Raw genomic sequence first — 20,746 nt, forward strand, 5'->3', positions numbered from 1 at the left:
GAGAAGCAACCTAGAACTAAGGAGACATTTCCTAATAGTGAGAATCAGTGTGATCCAATCAATCAGTGGAACAGTTTGTCTTCAAAAGACACAGCTGCTCCATCATTGAGGGCTTTTAAGAAGAGATTGGACAGCCACTTGTTTGAAATTGTATAAGGTCTCCTGCTTGAGCAGGGGATTGGACTAAGAGACCTCCAAAGTCCCTCCCAACTTTGATATTATACAGACATCCTGAACGTACCTGCATCGTTTCAACTTCTATCCTATAAACTTCTATCCTAGGGCACTGCACACCAGAACAACTAGACACAAGAACAGTTTTTTTCCCAAATGCCATCACTAACCCTAACCTTGGCTATCACTAAGTGTTGTATATTTTCATTCTTGATGAATGCATTTTATTCTCATGTACACTGAGAGCATATGCACCAAAGACAAATTCCTTGTGTGTCCAATCACAGTTGGCCAATAAAGAATCCTGCCTATCTATCTATTCTATCTGTGTTAAATAAATCAATTTAGATTTGAATTTTTTAAATAAATAAAATGTCTCTTTCTGTGTATACTTGCAAGATCTAGTACATTTATTTTATATATTAACTATATATATTTCCATCAGGTAAATTATGTTTCTGTGGGCATTTTTCTTTTTTTTTTTTCTCTTTCTCTCCTCTTTATTCAAAATTTGTAGGAACAAAGGACAATGTAGGAGGAGAAGGAAATGTTTCTGCTGTTACACTTTCACCTATAGTTACCTTTATGGCACAGGTAGCAGGAACTGAAATAAAGCAGCTTTCCCTGAAGGAGAACAATTCATAGGTTACTTCCGGAGGGAAATACATGAGCGGGGAAAGGACTATGGCACAAATTCCCCCTTCTCTGGTTCTTTGGCTGCTGCTGATGTTGGTGCTACAAGGTGACGGATGGGGTCATGGTGGGTGGGATGCGAGAAGGGGAAGTAGGGGTCTTTTGTCTTGACTCCAAGAAAAAAAATAGATCTGTAATGTCTAGTTGGTGTAAAGCTGAGGCCTCTTTCATCCATGCTAAAGAACAGGGATTAATGTTTCAAAGAAGAAAAAAACAGCAGCTCCTTCCCCTAATTCTAAATTCCTTGAGAGCTGACTCAGTGTAATTTTAGAACAGTAGGAATGTAAATTCTGGAAACAAGGGAGTAAAAAGAAATGGACTATGCACAGCAGTCTTCCCCAGGCTGAAATCTTGGTAATTTGGTTTATAACTCCCATTATTCCTTACCTAGGAGGGCCATGAGGCTTGGGATGATTTGGGAATTAAAATCCAACAAAGCCTCAAACCATTATTAGGGCTAGCAAAAAGTTATCTTAGAGAGTGGCAGAAAAAGTTCTCTTGCATATTTGTGGCAATGTAAAACATTTGTTTTTCAAAAAGAGATTATTGACCGAAATCCCATCTGGGTGCTTAGAAATGGTGACTGAGAACTGTGTGGATTTGGGCTTAGTTCCTGCTTTAGTTCTTAGTTCATTGACATGGAAAATAAAAAGCAGAAGTTTTGCGTTGAAACCCCAACCTCAGTGATATTCAGGAGTGAATCATGTCTGTGGTAGATTAGAGAACAGAGAAGGGGAAACATAGATTCTGAAGATTTGCTTTTACTGTTTTCATATCCTGCCTTTTTCCTATGAAATCATGAACTGAAGACTTGTTTAATATGGTATTCTCATACCCAATATTGAACATCTTCGGACCAGGAGAATCATTGAGAAGGGGAGAAATATTTTAGCAGCCAGGAAATATATTTTAGAAAATTTGTTTTTGAGAGGCCTTAGCTTGTTTTGGTCTTCTGAAGCTAGAAAAAAAGAGCTGAGCTGTGAATAGGGAGTGAACTTCAAGGGCTTTTCCCACTGCTGAGATGAAGTGCTCTCCACCCATGCTAAAATCAATAAAACTCTACAATATTGGTAATCCTAACACCTCTGCTGTATGCTCTTCTATGCTTGTTCCTGATTCCCTGATAAGATAAGGATGTCACAGTCCAAGGAGGGGGAGGAAGAAAGAGGGAGAGAGAGAGAGATCCCATTTTAACACTTGAACTGTTACTGACGATTTAAGCCCACCTCATTTATGTGGATAAAAAGAAAGCAATGCCATTAGGATGCATGGGGGGGGATGCTTGTGCTGCACCATAGTTAGCTAATAAAAAAGAATATTTCCAATTCAGAGTTGAAATGAGGGGTCCTTATTGTTCTCTGAACTTAACTGCAAGTAAAATTTGACCTTGTGACCCTTGAGGGCATGGACAGGATTATGGGGAGTCTCAGTGCTGCCACTTGTGTGCTGGACCCGTGTCCCTCTTGGTTAGTCTCGGCTTCCTGGGAGGTGACACGAGGCTGGCTCCAGGTGATTACCAGCGCTTCATTGAGAGAGGGGTTATTTCCCACCACCTTGAAGGAGGCGGTGGTGAGGCCCCTTCTTAAGAAGCCTTCCCTGGACCCAGCCTCTTTAGCCAACTATCGTCTGGTCTCCAACCTTCGCTTTGTAGCAAAGGTTGTCAAGAGTGTGGTAGCAGGTCAGCTTCCCCAGTACCTGGATGAAGCTGCCTACCTGGATTCATTTTAGTCAGGTTTCAGGCCTGGATACAGCACGGAGAAGGCATTGGTTGCATTGGTTGATGATCTCTGGTGGGCCCAGGACAGGGGCTGCTCCTCTGTCCTGGTCCTATTAGATCTCTCGGCGGTTTTCGATACCATCGACCATGGTATCCTACTGCGACGACTCAGGGGGGTTGTGAGTGGGGGGCACTGTTTTGTGGTAGTTCTCCTCCTATCTGTTGGATCAGTCACAGTTCGTGTTGACTGGAGGGCAAGGATCGACCCCAAGGCGCATCACTTGTGGAGTGCCCCAGGGGTCGGTTCTCTCACCCCTTCTGTTCAACATATATATAAAACCACTGGGTGATATCATCCATGGTTTGGGGGTACGGTATCATCAATATGCTGATGATACCCAACTTTTCATCTCCACCCCAAACCACCCAAACGATGCCCTCAACATGCTGTTCCAATGCCTGGAGGCTGTGCGGATCTGGATGGGGAGGAACAGGATCAAGCTCAATCCCTCCAAGACTGAATGGCTGTGGTTTCCGTCATCCCGATTTGTGCATCTTGTTCCGTCTTTGATGATAGGGGAGAAACTTTACCTCCCTCAGAGAGGGCCCGCAACCTGGGAGTCCTCCTGGATACATGGCTTAGTTTAGAAGAACACCTGACGGCCGTGACCAGGGGGGGCTTTTACCAGATTCACCTGATATGTCAGTTGCACCCCTTTCTGGATTGGGATGCTCTGTGCACAGTCACTCATGTCCTCGTCCTTTCTTGCCTGGACTACTGTAATGCTCTCTACATGGGGCTGCCCTTGAAGAGCACCCGGAGGCTTCAAATGGTCCAGAATGCGGCCGCGCGGGTTATCATGGGGGTACCTAGGTGCTCCCATGTTACACCCCTTTTAGGCGGCCTGCACTGGTTGCCTGTTGTCTTCAGGGTGTGATTCAAGGTACTAATTATGACCTTTAAAGCGCTCCATGGCTTAGGCCCAGGATACCTGTGAGACCACCTACTGCCACCAGTAGCCTCCACCGTCCAGTGCGATCCCCAGTTGGCCTCCTCAGGGTGCCGCCGGCCAGACAGTGTCGGCTAGCAACCCCCAGAGGGAGAGCCTTCTCTGTGAGAGCACCTTCCCTCTGGAATGAGCTGGCCCTGAAGCTTCACATAATCCCCAACCTCCGGTCCTTCCAACGCATCCTAAACAGTTGGCTTTTCCAGCAAGCCAGCCTGGCCTGAATAAAATAAAATATAGTATTAATTTGGTTGTTAATTTTAATTAAATTTTTAAATTTTTATTATAAATATCAATTGGTGGGTTTTTTGTCTAATGTCCCTTTTAATTTTTGTAATATGTGTTTTCTTTTATGTTGTACGCCGCCCTGAGTCCTTGGGAGAAGAGCGGCATATAAATCCAATAAACCTAAACCTAAACCTAAAATGACTTGCAGATGTTTCATTATCTAAACTAGGGAACATCATCAGTGCTGAGTAATTAAATGTCTGCAAAAAAAACAACCAATCTCAGAGAGCATCAAGGACCCTTCACAGTAGTTAGCAACAAAGGTGTACAGAATGTACAATATACAGAAGGACCCCCTATTCATTGATGCTTGCTTTTTTTAGTGTTTGGAAAGGGTTAAGCCAAGTGTATAAATCCCATCTGGTAGAGTCATATTTCTCAACTTGGCAATTTAAGATGTGTGCACTTCAACTCTAAATATCCCCAGATAGTTTGGCTGGGAAATTCTATGACCTGAAATTCACACATTTAAAAAAATGTGTTACAAATTTGATGTATCTTTTTTACTAATTATGAAAAAAGCAAAAAAAAGCAAAAAAAAAAAGAACAGAAAGTACAGCTCAACACTGGATCTCAATAGGCCAGTCTTAGAAGGGGCCCCTTTTACAAAGAATAGAGTGGGGGATGAAAATAACCGAGTTATTTTTTACATGCTCGACTGCACCTCCAGGGAAGTTTATTCTTGCAAGATTTCACACATGAACATCTGCTGTTTTAACGTAAGAAGAAAGTGCATTTTCAAAAAGAACCTAAGTAATACAGTGGGCACAGTTACACACATTTTGTACAGGTGATCTTTGATTTAGGACCACAATTGGGACCTGGATTTCGGTTGCAAGGTGAGGCAGTCTTTAAGTGAGTCATCGCAAGACTGAATCAAATGTTATGCCCATTTTTCCATAGTCATTAAGTGAATCATGTGAACATTAGGAAAATCATGCAACTGTTAAGCAAATGCAGCTTCTACCATTGATATTGTTGCAAACCAGCTGAGAAGGTTGCAAATTAGGACCGCGTGAACACAGAATATTGCAACGGGTCATAAATGTGACCTACATGCCAAGCACATAAATTGTGATCATGTGACTGCTGGGGTGGTGCAACAGTCATAACTTGAAGAACAGGTTGTACATCACTTTTTCAAATGCCATTGTAACTTTGAACTGTTGTTAAATGAATAAATCAAGAACTACCTATACACATTTATGCAAACATGAACAAACTATTTCAGTCCAGAAGTTAAATACATTTCCTTTTCCCAGAGTCATGGAATCCTATAGTGCCTAGATCAGAAAAAAACCAACATGGGATGCACCGCCAGATGGACACTCACCTACTGTCATGTTCCAAAATTAAAATCAAGTACCTAAAGTTCAAGTTCTGGCACAGCCAAGTTGAAATTCAGCATTGCAAGGACTCTGACATTGATACTACAAATACAGTATAAACCTGCAATATGATTGCCAGGCATATTTAATTTTATAAGCCATTGGGAAGAGTTTGCCATCAAAGTCTCTTGTTTTGAGTTTGCATATAGAGCTCTTCTTTTTTTCCTATCTTTGAAATAACTGTCTTTTGTTTTTGTTTTTTCAGATGCTACCAAGGTAGAAGCAGGTAAGTGTTGTGCTTCAATAGAAAACCTTTATGTAAAGGAAGAAATTGATATTAAATTGCATAAGAAATTAAGCATTATACAGACTTAGGAGATCCAACCATTCTTCTATACGATTCTTCTTAACAAGAATTGTTAATGGCAGTAATTATTCTTCTCAGATATTCTGCTGACATACAATATAAAGACTCTCATGACCCAGGGTTGACTGCTGATGGCATCACAGATGCATCCATGTGGTTTTCTCTTGGAAACATGGATTTGTCTTTGACTTCTTCCATGACATTTTCTCAACTTCCCAATCTAATTCACAATATTGGATGTCCTAGTGTGGTGATGGCTAACTTTTTTCTCGTTGCATGCCAAAAGCATGCATGACAGCGTGCATGCGCCTCTGAACCAATATTGCAATACATGCATGACAGCCCCCGCACCCATAATACAATGTGTGTGCAACAGCCCTCGCACCCTGCTCTCCTGTGCATGTGCATGAGAACCCCTGCTCCCCCCCCCGGCCCGGCATGTGCACTGCCTGCACCCCATTTTGGAACTAGTAGGCCTCCCTGCAGTGCCCTCGGACCAAAAATGGGCTGGGGGGGACGGGCAACATCCCCCACCTCTGCACATGCATGTGTGACCCCGTGCATGCAGGTGGAAACCCCCCTTGCCCCAAATATGCACACACGTCTCCCTCGTGGCCCAGCCCCCCCACTCATGCATGGCAAAAACCCAAAAATCAGGTGGACGGTGGAAGGCATGCACACATGTGTGGTGGAGCTGAGCTGAGGTGACAGTCATGTGCCCACAGAGAGGACTTTGTGTGCCATCTGTGGCATGCGTGCCATAGGTTTGCCATCACAATCTTATCTAAATCTTAACTAGGGCCAACACATCACATTGACACTATATCACATTATTAATTGGAAACAAGCAAGATTTCTGCCCATGGACTTGCTGTAAATCTTCTCTCCTCCCAGCTTGTGGGCAGCCTGTGACGTCACGGATCGTTGGAGGGCTAAACGCTTTGGAAGGGAAATGGCCCTGGCAAGCCAGCATTTTTCAAGGCAGCAGACTGGTTTGCGGAGGGTCCCTCCTCAGCTCCAACTGGGTAGTATCTGCAGCTCACTGCTTCAATTTGTGAGTAGACATTAGAACATTAGACACTGCGACGCAGCCGCTACCGTAGCAGCTGGAAATTAGGCTGAATGATTATGTCATCGGTGTTGTGGGTCTCAAGAAGTGCAGTCAGACAATAGAGGGAAGGCAGAAGAAGCAGAATGTTGGGTATGAAATTTGTTAAGTGAGTTTTGACTTTTCTTTCCACATTTGTTAATGAAGCAATTAGTAACACGGTTATTAAGTGAATCTGGTTTCCCCATTGACTTTGCTTGTCAGAAAGTTGCAAAGGGTGATCACATACCCCAGCACACTGTAACCATCATAAATGTGTGTCAGTTGTCAAGCATCTGAATATAAATTACATAATCATGGGGATGCTACAACAGTCAAAACCAGAGGTGAGTTCCTACCAGTTCGGGCCAGTCTGGAGAAGTAGGTAATAACTCGGTCTACCACACCCTTGAACCAGTTCTCTCGGCGGTGCCATAGATAACGCCATCTTGTTTTTATTAATGTGCATGCGCGCATAGCATAGCCCTGAGCGAACTGGCAGTAGCAGCAGCCGGAACCCACCCCTGGTCAAAACTTTGAAAAATGGTCATAACTCACTTTTTTAGTAATGTCATAACTTTGAACAGTCACTAAGTAAACTGTTGCAGAAGAAGATAATCTCTCTTCATTGTTAAACCTAAGAAAATGCCAGGCTTTGCAAAGTCCAGCCAAATGCAATGCTTTGTGTTTAAATCAGTGTTTCTCAACCTTGGCATCAACTTGACACTAGCTGGAGAAATCTGGGAGTTAAAGTTCCCACATCTTAAAGTTGTCAAAGTTGAAAAACACTGGTTAAAACTAAAGTATTTTGTACATCTTTTGTACAGTTGTATTTATACAGCTTTAGCTTTTAATATTATAAGCCTCCCAGAGTTACCCTGTTGTAAGATAGGCAGACAATAAATTTGATAAATAAATAAATAAAGTGAAAACATCCCAGAGAAAAAAAAATTCAAACAATTATATTATTGTTTTTTTTAAAAAAATAAAACATATTAACAAATATAATCGCAGCTTTTAAAATACAGTATTTCACTTATTTCAGCGGAAAAGCTCTTTTCCTTTCGTTGCATTGAAGATAAAAGAATAATACATTGGCCTTAATAATTTTTCATGTACAAGGATTCAGTATCATAGCCTGAATCCAAGGAGGGAAGGACCTTATTGACTCTTTGCAAGAAATAATGGAATATCATGGACATTGATGAGGGACGCTAACGATGTCTAAATGATGGACAAGAAAAGTTATTTCCTGAATAGCAATAACCTATCCATGGCTTTGCAGTGGAGGAGAAATAGATTCCATGGGCACAATTGGATCGAGGAAACTTAATCCACTATCTTACACAGCTGTACAATAGTAATTTTAACTAAAGAGTTGATGAATTTTCAGCTCTAAGGATATGAGCCGTGGTGGCGCAATGGTTAGAGTGCGGTACTACAGGCTACTTCTGCTGCTTGCTTGCTGCCTGCAATTTGGCAGTTGAAATAACACCAGGCTCAAGGTTGACTCAGCCTTCCCTCCTTCCAAGGTCGTAAAATGAGGACCCATATTGTTGGGGAAAATATACTGACTCTGTAAACCGCTTAGAGAGGGCTTAAAGCACTCTAAAGTGGTACATAAGTCTGCTATTGCTATTCACAAATATGGTTTACAAAAAATCAAGATAGCAATTCTGAGATTGTGTATTAAAAACTCCTCTCATTTTTTATATGGACCATATACAGGAAGCGTATAAAAAGTGGACTGAATTTTGGTCACACTGTCACAGTCACTATCTGGGGGGGGGGGGTTAACTACATTCTACAAACATTTATTTATTTATTTTGTTTATCGAACTCGTACAAGATAAGAGGTCTAAGTATAAACATGTACATGAACAAAGGAGTACAAATAAATAGGGACAGTAGGACAGGGACGGAAGGCACGCTGTTGCGCTTATGCATGCCCTCTCACAGACCTCTTAGGAATGGGGCAAGGTCCACGATAGACAGTTTGAGGTTGAAGCTTTGGGGGTTTGAGGATGTAACAACTGAGTCATGTAGAGCAGTGGTCTCCAACCTTGGCAACTTTAAGATTTGTGGACTTCAATTCCCAGAATTCCTCAGCCAGCAAAGCTGGGAGTTGAAGTCCACAGGTCTTAAAGTTGCCAAGGTTGGAGACCACTGATGTAGAGTATTCCAGGTATTTACCACTCCTGTAAAAACTTATATTTCACTTTTGATTCTTAACTTTCAGCCCTGAAGTACCCTACGAAATACAGTTGGGTGCTTATAAACTCCAGGACCCTTCTCCTAATATGGTGACATCGACCGTTAAACGTATCATCTCTCATCCTGACTACACGAAAGAGGAAGGCTCAAGCTGGGACATTGCTTTAGTGGAGCTGAATTCCCCAGTGACTTTCAATGACTATATCCTTCCCGTCTGCTTGCCAACATCTTCTGCGGAGTTTCCTGCAGATACAAAATGCTGGGTCACTGGATGGGGACAGGTTGGATCAGGTGAGGAAAACTGGAGGAAACATGAATAATTGTTCTCAAAGAGACTATGTGTGATTTTTGTTTGCTTGCTTGATTGCTTGCTTGCTCAGCTACATATATCTTTATTTGAGAAAAGAAAGCTGCCAACTGTGCTTTTCCTATGTGGGTTTTAAAGGCTTTCCATAATCTTCCTCAATGTGGCTTGATGTATGTTGGTTGCATCATAGACAGCAAAGTCTTAATGGGAGTTGTCATGGAATAAAGTAATATGATCCATGGTAGTGCAGTGGTTAGAATGCAGTATTGCAGGCTAATTCTGCCACCTGCCAGCAGTTCGATTCTCACAGGCTCAGCCGTCCGTCCTTCAAAGGTCAGTAAAGTGAGGAGATTTGGGGGGAAATATGCTGATTCTGTAAGCCACTTGGAGAGGGCTGTAAAGTATTGTGAAACAGTATATACTGTAAATCTGTGCTATTTTGTTCCAAGATGGTGTCGCATTCACGCTATGGCTTTGAGCCCCTGGTGTCACAGTGGAGTATGGCTTTGAGCCCCTGGTGTCACAGTGGAGTATGTAGGCAAAAGCTAGAATACCCGCAGGGAGTTATTAAAGATTGGATCTTCTAGATATTACCAGCGACTTCCAGAAATCTCATAATATACCAAGTGGCATAATAAGACTTCCAGGCTCTCCATGGATCGTTGTTGGGCCTAAGAGGCAGTGAAGAGAGGGAAAGCAGAAACGGGGATTCAGAGCTGGTTTGCTAGTTTGGTTATGGAAGCAGCCTCACAAACCAGCATTACCAAGCATTTTTCTAACCAACTCTAGATCCTTTGGCACAAAACTAATGAACTAGAGCTATGGATGGCAGTGAATAAGCTCATTTGCAACTGTTGTGTGATGATCATCACAGAGACCTGGCTTCATCCACTTGTACTGGATGCAACAATGGTGCACCACACATCACTTCGACAGAAACAGCAACTCCGGTAAAAGCAAAAGTGGAGGATGTTGTATTCACACACATAATGACTGGTGTACTAACAGTAGAGTTACTTATACACACTGTTCTCCAGATGTGGAATTCTTAATGTCATTTGTTGGCCATTTTATTTACCTAGAGAGATTTCTCTTATAGTTATCACCGCTGTCTATATTCCACCTGATGCAATTGTTAGCACAGCACTCTCTAAGTTACATGACACCTTCAAAAAGCAGCAGTAAATTTACCCTGCAGGTGCTTTTGTCGTAGCTGGGGATTTTAATCAAGCCTGTCTAAAATCTGTTCTCCCTAAGTTAGTATGTATGTATGTTGTATGTTTATTATACTTGTATGCCACCCTATTCCCAAGGGACTCAGGGCGGCTAACAAACACATGGGGAAGGGGGAGATACAAAAAACAAACAAGACAAAAACAAGATACAAAAACAGCTTAAAAGCTACACAACAATCACAGCAATTCAAGTGTGGCTGGGAACTCATCAGCCCCAGGCCTGCCAGAACAGCCAGGTCTTGACGGCTTTGTGGAAAGCCTGAAAGGTGGTGAGGATCCGAATCTCCACGGGGAGATCGTTCCAGAGGGCCAGAGCAGCCACAGAGAAGGTCCTCTCCCTAGGGGTCGAAAGTCGACATTGGCTAGCTGATGGTATTCGGAGGAGGCCTAATCTGTGGGATCTAATTGGTCGTAGGGAGGTAATTGGCAGGAGGCGGTCTCTCAAGTACCCAAGTCCGATACCATGTAGGACTTTAAAAGTAACGAGTAGCACCTTGAAGCGCGTCCAGAGTCCAACAGGCAGCCAGTGCAGCTCGCGGAGGATAGTGCAGTATGTGCAGTGTATCACCAGCCATATGTACTCAAACTTAAGACAGGCATATAGAGCAATCCCCCTCTCCCATCTGGGTACGTCTGACCACATCTCTCTGCTGCTGTGCCCAAAGTATATCTCCCTTAGGAAAAGGAGAAGGCCAGTCAGGAAAACTATCAAAAACTGGCTGCAGGGAGCAATCTGCCAGTTTCAGGACTGTTTGAGACTACTTAGTGGAGCATATTTGAACATTTGGAGCTGCAAGAAATCACTGATGCTGGTACTCTCCTACATTAAAACATGCACAGACAATGTAACAGTGAATAAGCACATCAGAATTTACAGTAATCATAAACCCTGAATGTCAGCAGAGGTACAATCACTTCTGAGAGCGGTGAATACAATGAAGCCAGGGCAAATCTGAGAAGAGGCATTAAGGTGGCCAAACAGAAATACAAACAAAAAATAGAGAAGCATCTGGAAAATAATAACTCAAGACAGGTGTGGCAGGGCTACAACACATAACAAACTATAAGGGCAATATGAAAAAAATAGCCAATGCTAATGCCCTGCTAGCAGAGGAGCTAAATAGCTTCTTTACCCGCTTTGAGGTCAAAAGACCAGTCTCTGTGGCTCTAGCCCAAAAGCCCTCTGACCTCCAGCCACTCACCCTGGATGAACATCAAGTGAGAGCTAAGCTGAAGGCTGTAAATCCCAACAAAGCTGCAGGGTCAGATGGGGTGTTGGGAAAAGTGGTAAAAACCTGTGCTGACCAATTAACAGGGGTCCTGACAATGATTTTTAACCTCTCCTTGCAACAGGCTAGAGTCCCATCATGCTTGAAAGCAGCCACAATCATCCCGGTTCTGAAGAAAGCAGCCATAAACAGCCTGAATGACTATAGACCCATTGCACTGATGACTATAGTGATGAAGTGCTTTGAGAGACTGGTCCTACAATATCTCAGGTCCTGCCTTCCACCAAATTTTGATCAACACCAGTTTGCTTATAGAAGCAACAGTTTGACATGGGACGCCATCACCAACGATCTACATATTGCACTGAGCCACCTTGAGAAATCTGGGAATTATGTCAGAATGGTTTTTATAGACTATAGCTCGGCCTTTAACACCATCTTACCAGGAATTCTCATTGAAAAGTTGACTGACCTGAATTTCCCTCCCCTCACTTGTGAATGGATCAAAGACTTCCTGACGGATCGTCCACAAACAGTAAGGGTTGGGTCCTTTACATCTTCCATGCTGAAGCTCAGCACAGGCTCCCCTCAGGGCTGTGTGCTCAGTCCCTACCTGTACTCGCTGTATACACATGACTGCATATCCTCTGATCCATCCAACATCATAATAAAGTTTGTAGATGAAACAACAGTGCTGGGTCTCATAACTGGAGGGGACAAATCAGCATACAGGGAAGAAGTCCAGAAGGTATCTGCTTGGTGCTCAAAAAACAACTTACATCTAAATACTAGTAAGACAAAGGAGATGGTGCTAGATTTCCAGAAGCGCAGTGAGGAACCTGCCCCACGTATATCGAGGGGGACTGTGTGGAAAGGGTTTCCTCTTTTAAATTCTTGGGAGGGCTTATTAGTCAAGATCTTACCTGGAAAAACAACACGTCTCTGGTGATTGGAAAGGCCCAACAGAGACTTTCATGAGCTGTAAGCCATAATCGTCACAATTATGACAAATCACAGCTTGAACTATCTTGCTTTGCATGTAATGAGTCTATCTCATATATTAGTTTCACCTTTTACGTTGCATTACTGAAATAAATGAACTTTTGCACATTATTCTAATTTTTCAAGTTTCACGTGTGTATGTGTGCGTGTGTGTGCGCGCGTGCACACACGCACACATAGAAAGGTAGGTAGGTAGGTAGATGGAAAAGTACAGGTGAATTGCTTGCACTGACCTGAAAATGGTTAGAGTACTAGTTTGGGAAGATCAGGAAAAAAATACTTTGAGATATCATTGAGGGCAAAGTAATGGAAGTCTTTTTTTAAATACAGCTGTTTAAAAATCCGGGGAGTGCCATTTTTCATGACTCCCAACAATATAAAAATAAGAAACAAGATTACACAAGTGGCAAGTTGCATTATACAGCATAAGTACACATTATAAACCTGCCCAGATATTGCTAAAATACATTAGAATTCCCAGAATCTTTCATCACTCATCTTCCTGGTTGGAACTGCTAGGAGTTGTGGTTTAGCAACATCTGGAGGTCTATATAGTGCATTAATCTGTCGCCTTTGCATTCTGGGAATGAAAATTGTCTCATTTTTCTCTTCTACAGGAAACTTGCCATCACCCCAAATCCTTCAGGAACTGGAGGTACCAATCGTAGATTGCAAGACTTGCAATGATCTCTATAATGAAAGCAAAGGATATCAGTTACAAACTGATCTTGTCAAGGCTGATATGTTCTGTGCAGGGTACAAAGAAGGTGGAAAGGATGCCTGCCAGGTAGGATGTTCTAAAACCTATTCTTTACAGAGTCAAAATGATATGCAAAGATAAATATTGAGCAATTAAAAGAAAGTTCTATAGGTATCTTCACTGTCCTAGGAAGGAGTTAAATGTGTCAGGCATTTGTTAAACCGGTTTGGGGGCATGGGCAGCCAAGTTATTACCCACTCGGCCAAACCGTTCGAAACTGGTAGGAACTACCTTTTGGCACCACTGGTGATCTATTCTTGAGTGTGGATCTTCCTGAACATGAAGAGAGAGAGATGATCACAATCGAAGTGATGATTAAGTAATATGATCCATCAGGATCTCCTTCTTTTTGAGTAGGAAGTTGAGGGGAGGAGGGGTTATAGGGAGCAGGTGCCTTGGGACAAAATGGATGGCTTCAATCTTGAAAAACAAAAATGGGCTTAGCCTAAAACACTTTTCAAGAGTGGTCCTTGAAATCTTTCTGTGACCCTCAACCTGAGGGAACGTATGAGGTCCTGGTATGGACATAATCAGTCATGGAGTCTGTCTTCCCTATCTCAGAGAAGCCATCCCCCAATGATCAGTTCTCTTTTCCCTCTGGAAGGACAAGAAAAAAAAGGGTTCCAACCAGTTTAAAAAAAGGGGGGGGGAATCATACTCAAATAATCCTGTAAGTTTCCAGGCAGTCAGTCATTCAATTTCAAATGCCTAGAAAAAAGCTTTATTAAATGGACTTGTGTTAATTTCCGAGTACGCCTTCCTGCTGTAATCAAAAAATATCTTTAGAAATCATCTTTTTTTTCCAGTACACTGAATCATACCATCAAGGGAACTGGATCAGCATAATATACAAAGCCATAACCACATTCAGTCAGAATAAAAGTTTTATTATTAGGAAATTAGGAAACTATTATAAAAGCTTAAGTATTGGGAGTATTAGGATCTTGTAACTCAACGCCAAGAGTGACTTCAGAGCACAGTAGGAGTGTGATTTTATGTAGGAGACAGAAAGAACAACCACAGACTAGGCCAGTGCTATCAAACTCATGGCCCATGGGCCAGATGCATCAGGCGCTGGCCCGGTTTAGCGAAGGGGAGAAAAGTCCTGATATGTCACATGATGCTGCTGTGACGACACATGTTTGACACACCTGAACTAGGTAATAATCAGATAAGAGACAGCTGAGGCCTCTGAATGAATGGGGCATGACGTGTCTCTGAAGGGACCATGGAGAGGAGATGTACTTTCAGATTTGAAAGAATGTTAATGTAACCATACAATAAAAATAGAGGTAGCCAGGGGTGGGATCCTACCGCTTTAACAAGTGATTGTGCACTGAGAACGTGCATGCACACTTCACAGGAAAACAGCTGAGGCGCCTATCAGCTGGGCTTCAAAACAAGGGAAGTAGGTGAGTATAGCACGGGGGCGGGCCCAGCTAAAAGTTAGAGCGAACCAGTCCACTCCCAGCTGATAGTCGGAGCTACTGGTTTGCCCAGACCAGTCCGGACCAGTAGAATCCCACCCCTGGAGGTAGCATCTCTGGGTATTCATCTTGTCTGGGCTATTGCACAAGGAAGACAGGATGAAAGTAGTTTTGGTCTGCAGTTGTTCTTAAAGCAACTGCATCACTTCACACAGCTACTTTAAGAAATTGCAGACATGGGCCAGGTCCATGGCCTTCATGTTCCAAAGCATTTGGGAGGATTTAAATTCACAGTTCTGCTTAACATGCTGTCTATGTGTATTTGCCAAGAGATTCCCATCATAATTGAAGAACAGCAATATGTATTATTTCTGACGCGCTCCACCTCCCAATCAACTTTGGCAACAAGGTTGAGGGAAGATGGGGAAATTATTACATAAGTGAATATTTTAATATTCGTTTTTACTATCAGACTTTGGAATTTATGGCTGCTTTTTGAGATGTACTTTTACAAAACGAGCTGAGACTTTTCAATTATATTTTTACAGCATCTGTAAACAGAGGGTGGACTTCTAAAGGTTTACACAGATGAAAAGTGTAGTCCACTGACATTCAGAAAATGCACATGGTCACTTCCTGCACAATGGAGATCAATTCTGCCAATCACCTCCCTACGACCAATTAGATCCCACAGATTAGGCCTCTTCCGGATTCCATCAACTAGCCAGTGTTGACTGTCGACCCCCCCCCCCGGGGGAGAGCCTTCTCTGTGGCTGCTCCGACCCTCTGGAACGATCTCCCCGTGGAGATTCGGACCCTCACCACCCTTCAGGCTTTCCGCAAAGCCGTTAAAACCTGGCTGTTCCGGCAGGCCTGGGGCTGATGAGTTCCCAACCCCACTCGAATGGTTGTGGCTGTTGATGTGTTTTTAATTTGTTTTTGTATTTGTTTTGTCTTCTTTGTCTTTTGTATTCCCCCTTCCCCTATTTGGTTTGTTAGCCGCCCTGAGTCCCCTCGGGGAATAGGGCGGCATACAAGTTTAATAAAATCAAAAATCAAATTGCTGATTGATATCAAGTTTTTATATGTACTTACTTAGCCATGCTCTTTGCCCTCTTCAATGGGGTTTACTAATCTAATCAGGAAGAGGAATCATTAATGAATCAGTTCTCAGGAATTTCACTGAGAACAAAAACAAATCTACCAGATATAATAAATGCCTATAAATTGCAATATTCCACAAATAGTAAATGTCAATAAATCCATTGGGACTTCCTTCTCAGTGGAATATAAATTTTTTGCTCTAATTCTTTCCATATATATATATATTTCAAATGAAGAAAACTTGCTAGTTTTAAGGAAATTGAAGTTCTCTTTCAATGATATATACAGGTAATCATCTTACAGGGTATTTCCCATCAGCAAAGTTGATAAATAGTTGTTTTTAAAAAAATATTTTAAAATTAAAACTGGTAAGCTACCATCAGCGAAATTAGGACAGAAAGAACATGATTTGTTTCAGGTGAGTAAAAATTCTTCAGATTCTTCAAATTAAGCTATATCCTGTCTTCATGGGTAGTTTTTTGGCAACTTCCCTTCACAGGGAAGATGGCAAGCCTCTTTGTTAAGTCCCCTAAGACTTCCTGCATTGGCACCCACAGTGCTATCCATCTCCAGTCTTCCCGCACAATCAGCAGATCTCCAAGTCTCTTCCACAACTCACATGCGGGTACTGCCAGCCTTCTGAGGGCCTTTTCCAGTCTTATTCACCCCCCACTCACCCCCATGGCATTACCTCCCATTGTTCTTTATAGGTCTCCCACCACTTTTCACTTAACCTGCATGTCTTGGGGTTACGTCAGTAACTGTTACTGCTTGGATTACTATCACTAAATGATTCAGTCCTGTGATATCGCATTTTACAAACATACAGTAATTCCAGTCCTAATTGCCACTGTAATTTCAAGGACTACCCGCAACTAAAAAAAAAAAAAACACTTGAAAATGTCATGGTGTTTTGCACAGCAGCTCTTTCCATGGTTTAGGTCCATATGAACTGGATAGAGTTGGAGAAACTCTCAGAATAATGCCATTTAATTCCCTTTCTTTACACATGGCCCAGTGTGTCGGTTCCACCACAAAACCGCGCTTGACTAAACCGCGTCCGACTAAACCGCGTAGCTGACGTCATCAGCAGGGCGACAACAGCGCGGAGACAGAAGCACGCTGTAAACCCTAAACCTAAAATTAACACCTAAACCTAACCCCCCTAAACCTAATCCTAAACCTAATCCTAAACCTAACCCTTAACCTAACCCTAATCCTAATCCTAAACCTAACCCTTAACCTAACCCTAAACCTAATCCTAACCCTTAACCTAACCCTAAACCTAACCCTAACCCTAACCCTTAACCTAACCCTAACCCTAAACCTAACCCTAACCCTTAACCTAACCCTAAACCTAACCCTTACCTTAAGTTGAATCGGCTTGCTTTCAAAGCGCTATTTAAAGCGCCCTTCTTTCTCCGCGCTGGCTGTTGTCGCCCTGTTGATGACGTCAGCGACGCGGTTTAATCGGGCGCGGCTTAGTCGAGCGCGGTTTTGACGGGTCACGCAGTGTGTCACTTGCTTGGCTTTAGCTAAGGTTTACTCATGTGTTACCCCAGTGCACTTCTGATATGAACAAGAGCCTTGATATGAACATTAAGCCTGGGAAACATTGCCATATTTTGCCTAAAGGTGCTTTAACACCACACAAACAACGTGATTGCCTTCATTGAGGTGCAGCATCAATGCTATGTATCTCATTGAGAGGCATTACTCTGCATTATTTCTAAAGAGATCCCCCAGCACATCCAGTAACTGGAAGAAATTTCTATGCCAGTCCTGAGGCAAACCCAAAAGGCAGATTTACTTCTTTCTTTAGAAATTGGGAGCCTAACCCCTAATCTGATGCAGATATTGAAGGGATTCGATCTAGGTCTTTCTGCATGCAAATTTTATTGCACTGTTGCACAGTCTAGAGGAAACCAAGGGGTAAAAATCATGAGTCTTATATTGAAATAGGTGTTCTGAAAACCTCATTCCTATTCCACTGAATATTTCTTTTCATGTAGTTACCTCCTTTGTTCTCTTTTTTCTCCACAGGGCGATTCTGGAGGACCCTTAGTTTGCAAATCCAATGGGGCCTGGACACTGGCTGGGGTAGTGAGTTGGGGGGAAGGCTGTGCTCAACGCAACCAAATTGGCGTCTATACATCAGTGCCTTTCTACCTAGACTGGATCCAAAGCAAAATAAATGCAAATAATGGTGGACTTTCAAACTTCCCCAGGGTGACTCTTCTTTTGCTGATTTTTGCACCACTCTTCCTATGAAATACAGACCCTCAATCACTCCGGACATGAAATCTGTACCAGCAACACTATGAATCTACTTTCATTTTCAGCAAGCTGTTGATCAAGGGATTGATTATGTCAGATTCTTTTAGGGAAACAAATTTTTTATCACAATGTAGTAGCTTAAGTTCACTACAGGCTGAAGAAAAGCAGTGTTTCATCTGTGCCATGAGAGTAAAGTACTAGAAATACTGACCAATTTGGTAGGGAAGAGAGGGAAATGATGAAAATCTCATTTATCAAATAAGATCAAAGACACTATGGTATATTCTGCCATCTGGTGGTAAAATATATAAATGTAAGAATTTGTTACTGTTTTCATTGTAGCCCATCTAGGTCTGGGTTTTAAAATTGTTTAAAATATTTGAACCTTACCTAGCTTCCATGAAATTCTAGGCAGTCCAATATACTTTTCCATTATTAAGAGCCCCATACAACCTATTAGTAGCTTGAGTTTTACTTACCACGATGTGAGTGTAAACAATTGTATTTTGTACAATGTTTATGGTATTTTTCATTATCAATATCAACTGGGGCCATATAATCTATTGGTGCATGGTGAAGCTTGGGCTTTGCTTAGCACATGTTATGAATCCAAACAATTGTGTTTTGTACACAATGTTTATGATTTAGCATAAACTGATCACTGTCTACAGAGTTGAAGATGATGACAAATGTCCAAGTATCTCTATTGATGTTCTATTTCAGTGAAGTTCAACAAGATCTATTGGATAGCATCACATTTGACTGTGGGAAGATGACAATATTTTTCTGTTGGAAAACCTACCTAAGGGGGGGGGGGGACTTTCAAGTCCTTTCTTCACCTTGCTGAGCTACTCAGAAAATGAGGAAACCAAACTTTTGAATCTCTACAGCAGGGGTAGTCAACCTTTTTATACCTACCGCCCACTTTCGTATCTCTGTTAGTAGTAAAATTTTCTAACCGCCCACCGGTTCCATAATAATGGTGATTTATAAACTAGACAAGTCAGTTAAATTAAAAAAAGGAAAGTGCTTCAGTATCAGACAAAACCCTTTCCACCATGAAAGCTGGAACACCCACAAAAGGGGTTAAATGACAAGGTCCAATTTGCATTATGGCCTGGTAGTAAAAAAAAAAACAAAAAACCATTAGTGCATTATAATTACAGACTGGGAATGTATTAGATACACATAGAAATGCAGCTTTTTCTTCAGCAAAGAAAATGTTATGATAACTTAGATGTGGCAGTCCACCCCAAGATGGCATTGTGTCAAACTGTAAAGCATACCTCCCTTGGAAAGTGCATATGAGTCCAAAGAAGGTGTGAAGAATCTTTTGGCTGCATATTTGCAATAAATCCACCTTTTAAAAAGTTTAATTATTGTGTTTTCATTGTTCTTTTGGGTTTGTTGGAAAGGAAATCCAGCTAATTCAGTTCCAACCTGGGAAAAAGAGGCTGGAAATAACCTAAGAGGCTGATTGGAAAGAAAGATTATGTTTACTGGTAAACAGAACCACCAGGGTTTGTGGTTCTGGAGCAGCCAGATGAGTGTCAGTATTTTTATACAGATCCTGAAATGCTGCTGGGAGGTGGTTGTGCAATGTCTGAAATGCCCTTAGGAAATTGGGCAATGTGGTGAGCTCTGTGTCTTCTGCTAAATGGTAGTGGGTTAATCTCATTATGTCCTAAATGGTCATGTCCTGCTCTTAGAATTTGGGTGGAGGAGAATGTAAATTTTTAAGGCCATCACTGGAGGTGAAGGTCTTTTGTTTCTGAATAGGCTGGCCCAATCTTTCTTATGTTGGAAGAAATGTCCATCTGGGTTCAGTTCTTAGGGTAGAGAAAGACACAGGAAACACGATGGCTGCTGAGAAATATGGTTTTTAATATGGTGGACAGGACCACATGGTTTGAGGTCCTAGGGGAAAAGGGAAGAGATGCTGAGAGTGCCCTGGTTTTATGCCCTCTTTGGGCCCCATCCCAGAGCTTCCTGTTCTGGTACGAGAAATGCACTCTGATTGGTGGTCAGACTCCTGGGGGCAGGGTCCATAAACTGTCTGTTTTTTGAATCCCAAACTTGGTTGAGCTGTTGCTGAGTAATGATGTAATGAAAGGGTTTTGGGATTCCTATTATGGCTCTGCCTGAAGTAGGTAGATCTTTGTTATGTAGAATAGAGTGGCTCAATCCTTAATGGCCCATTGAAGGGGGGAGCAGGAAGCTGCAGAGAGCTGCTTTGTCTTTAAAACATATCTTATCCAGGGAAATATAATGTTCTGCTTTTAATATTTCCTAAAATATTTCATTTTTCTAGAAGGGTGGGAGCTAACTTCCTACACTTAATGGGTGCAAAATATCTGCTGGGAGAAATTAAGAAAGACCGCTTTCCCTCTTTAAGAGCATATTTCTCCTTTAGGGAAATATAATATTTTGCCTTTTTAATATTACTCAAAATATTTCATTCTTCTGGGAGAGGGGGCTTCCCACAGGTTCATTTTAGTGTTTGAATTTTTGGGAGAGGCATATACATTAA

The 20,746-nt window shown here is 42.1% G+C and overlaps 1 protein-coding gene across 1 annotated transcript; it reads left to right on the plus strand.

Annotated features, from left to right (window-relative positions):
- Positions 1-778: 778 nt before the first annotated feature.
- LOC106540343 (serine protease 27) lies at positions 779-18,433 on the plus strand. The gene is made up of 6 exons (XM_014055419.2): positions 779-916; positions 5,473-5,493; positions 6,469-6,628; positions 8,901-9,166; positions 13,266-13,435; positions 17,983-18,433. The coding sequence occupies exons 1-6, from the start codon at positions 841-843 to the stop codon at positions 18,208-18,210; spliced, it is 921 nt and encodes a 306-aa protein (XP_013910894.2). The 5' UTR covers positions 779-840; the 3' UTR covers positions 18,211-18,433.
- The last annotated feature ends 2,313 nt before the right edge of the window (positions 18,434-20,746 follow it).

The sequence above is a fragment of the Thamnophis sirtalis genome, unplaced genomic scaffold, assembly GCF_051295495.1.
Source record: "Thamnophis sirtalis isolate CommonGarterSnake01/CBP01778 unplaced genomic scaffold, rThaSir2_p1.2 scaffold_4, whole genome shotgun sequence".
NCBI classification, from domain to species: domain Eukaryota; kingdom Metazoa; phylum Chordata; class Lepidosauria; order Squamata; family Natricidae; genus Thamnophis; species Thamnophis sirtalis.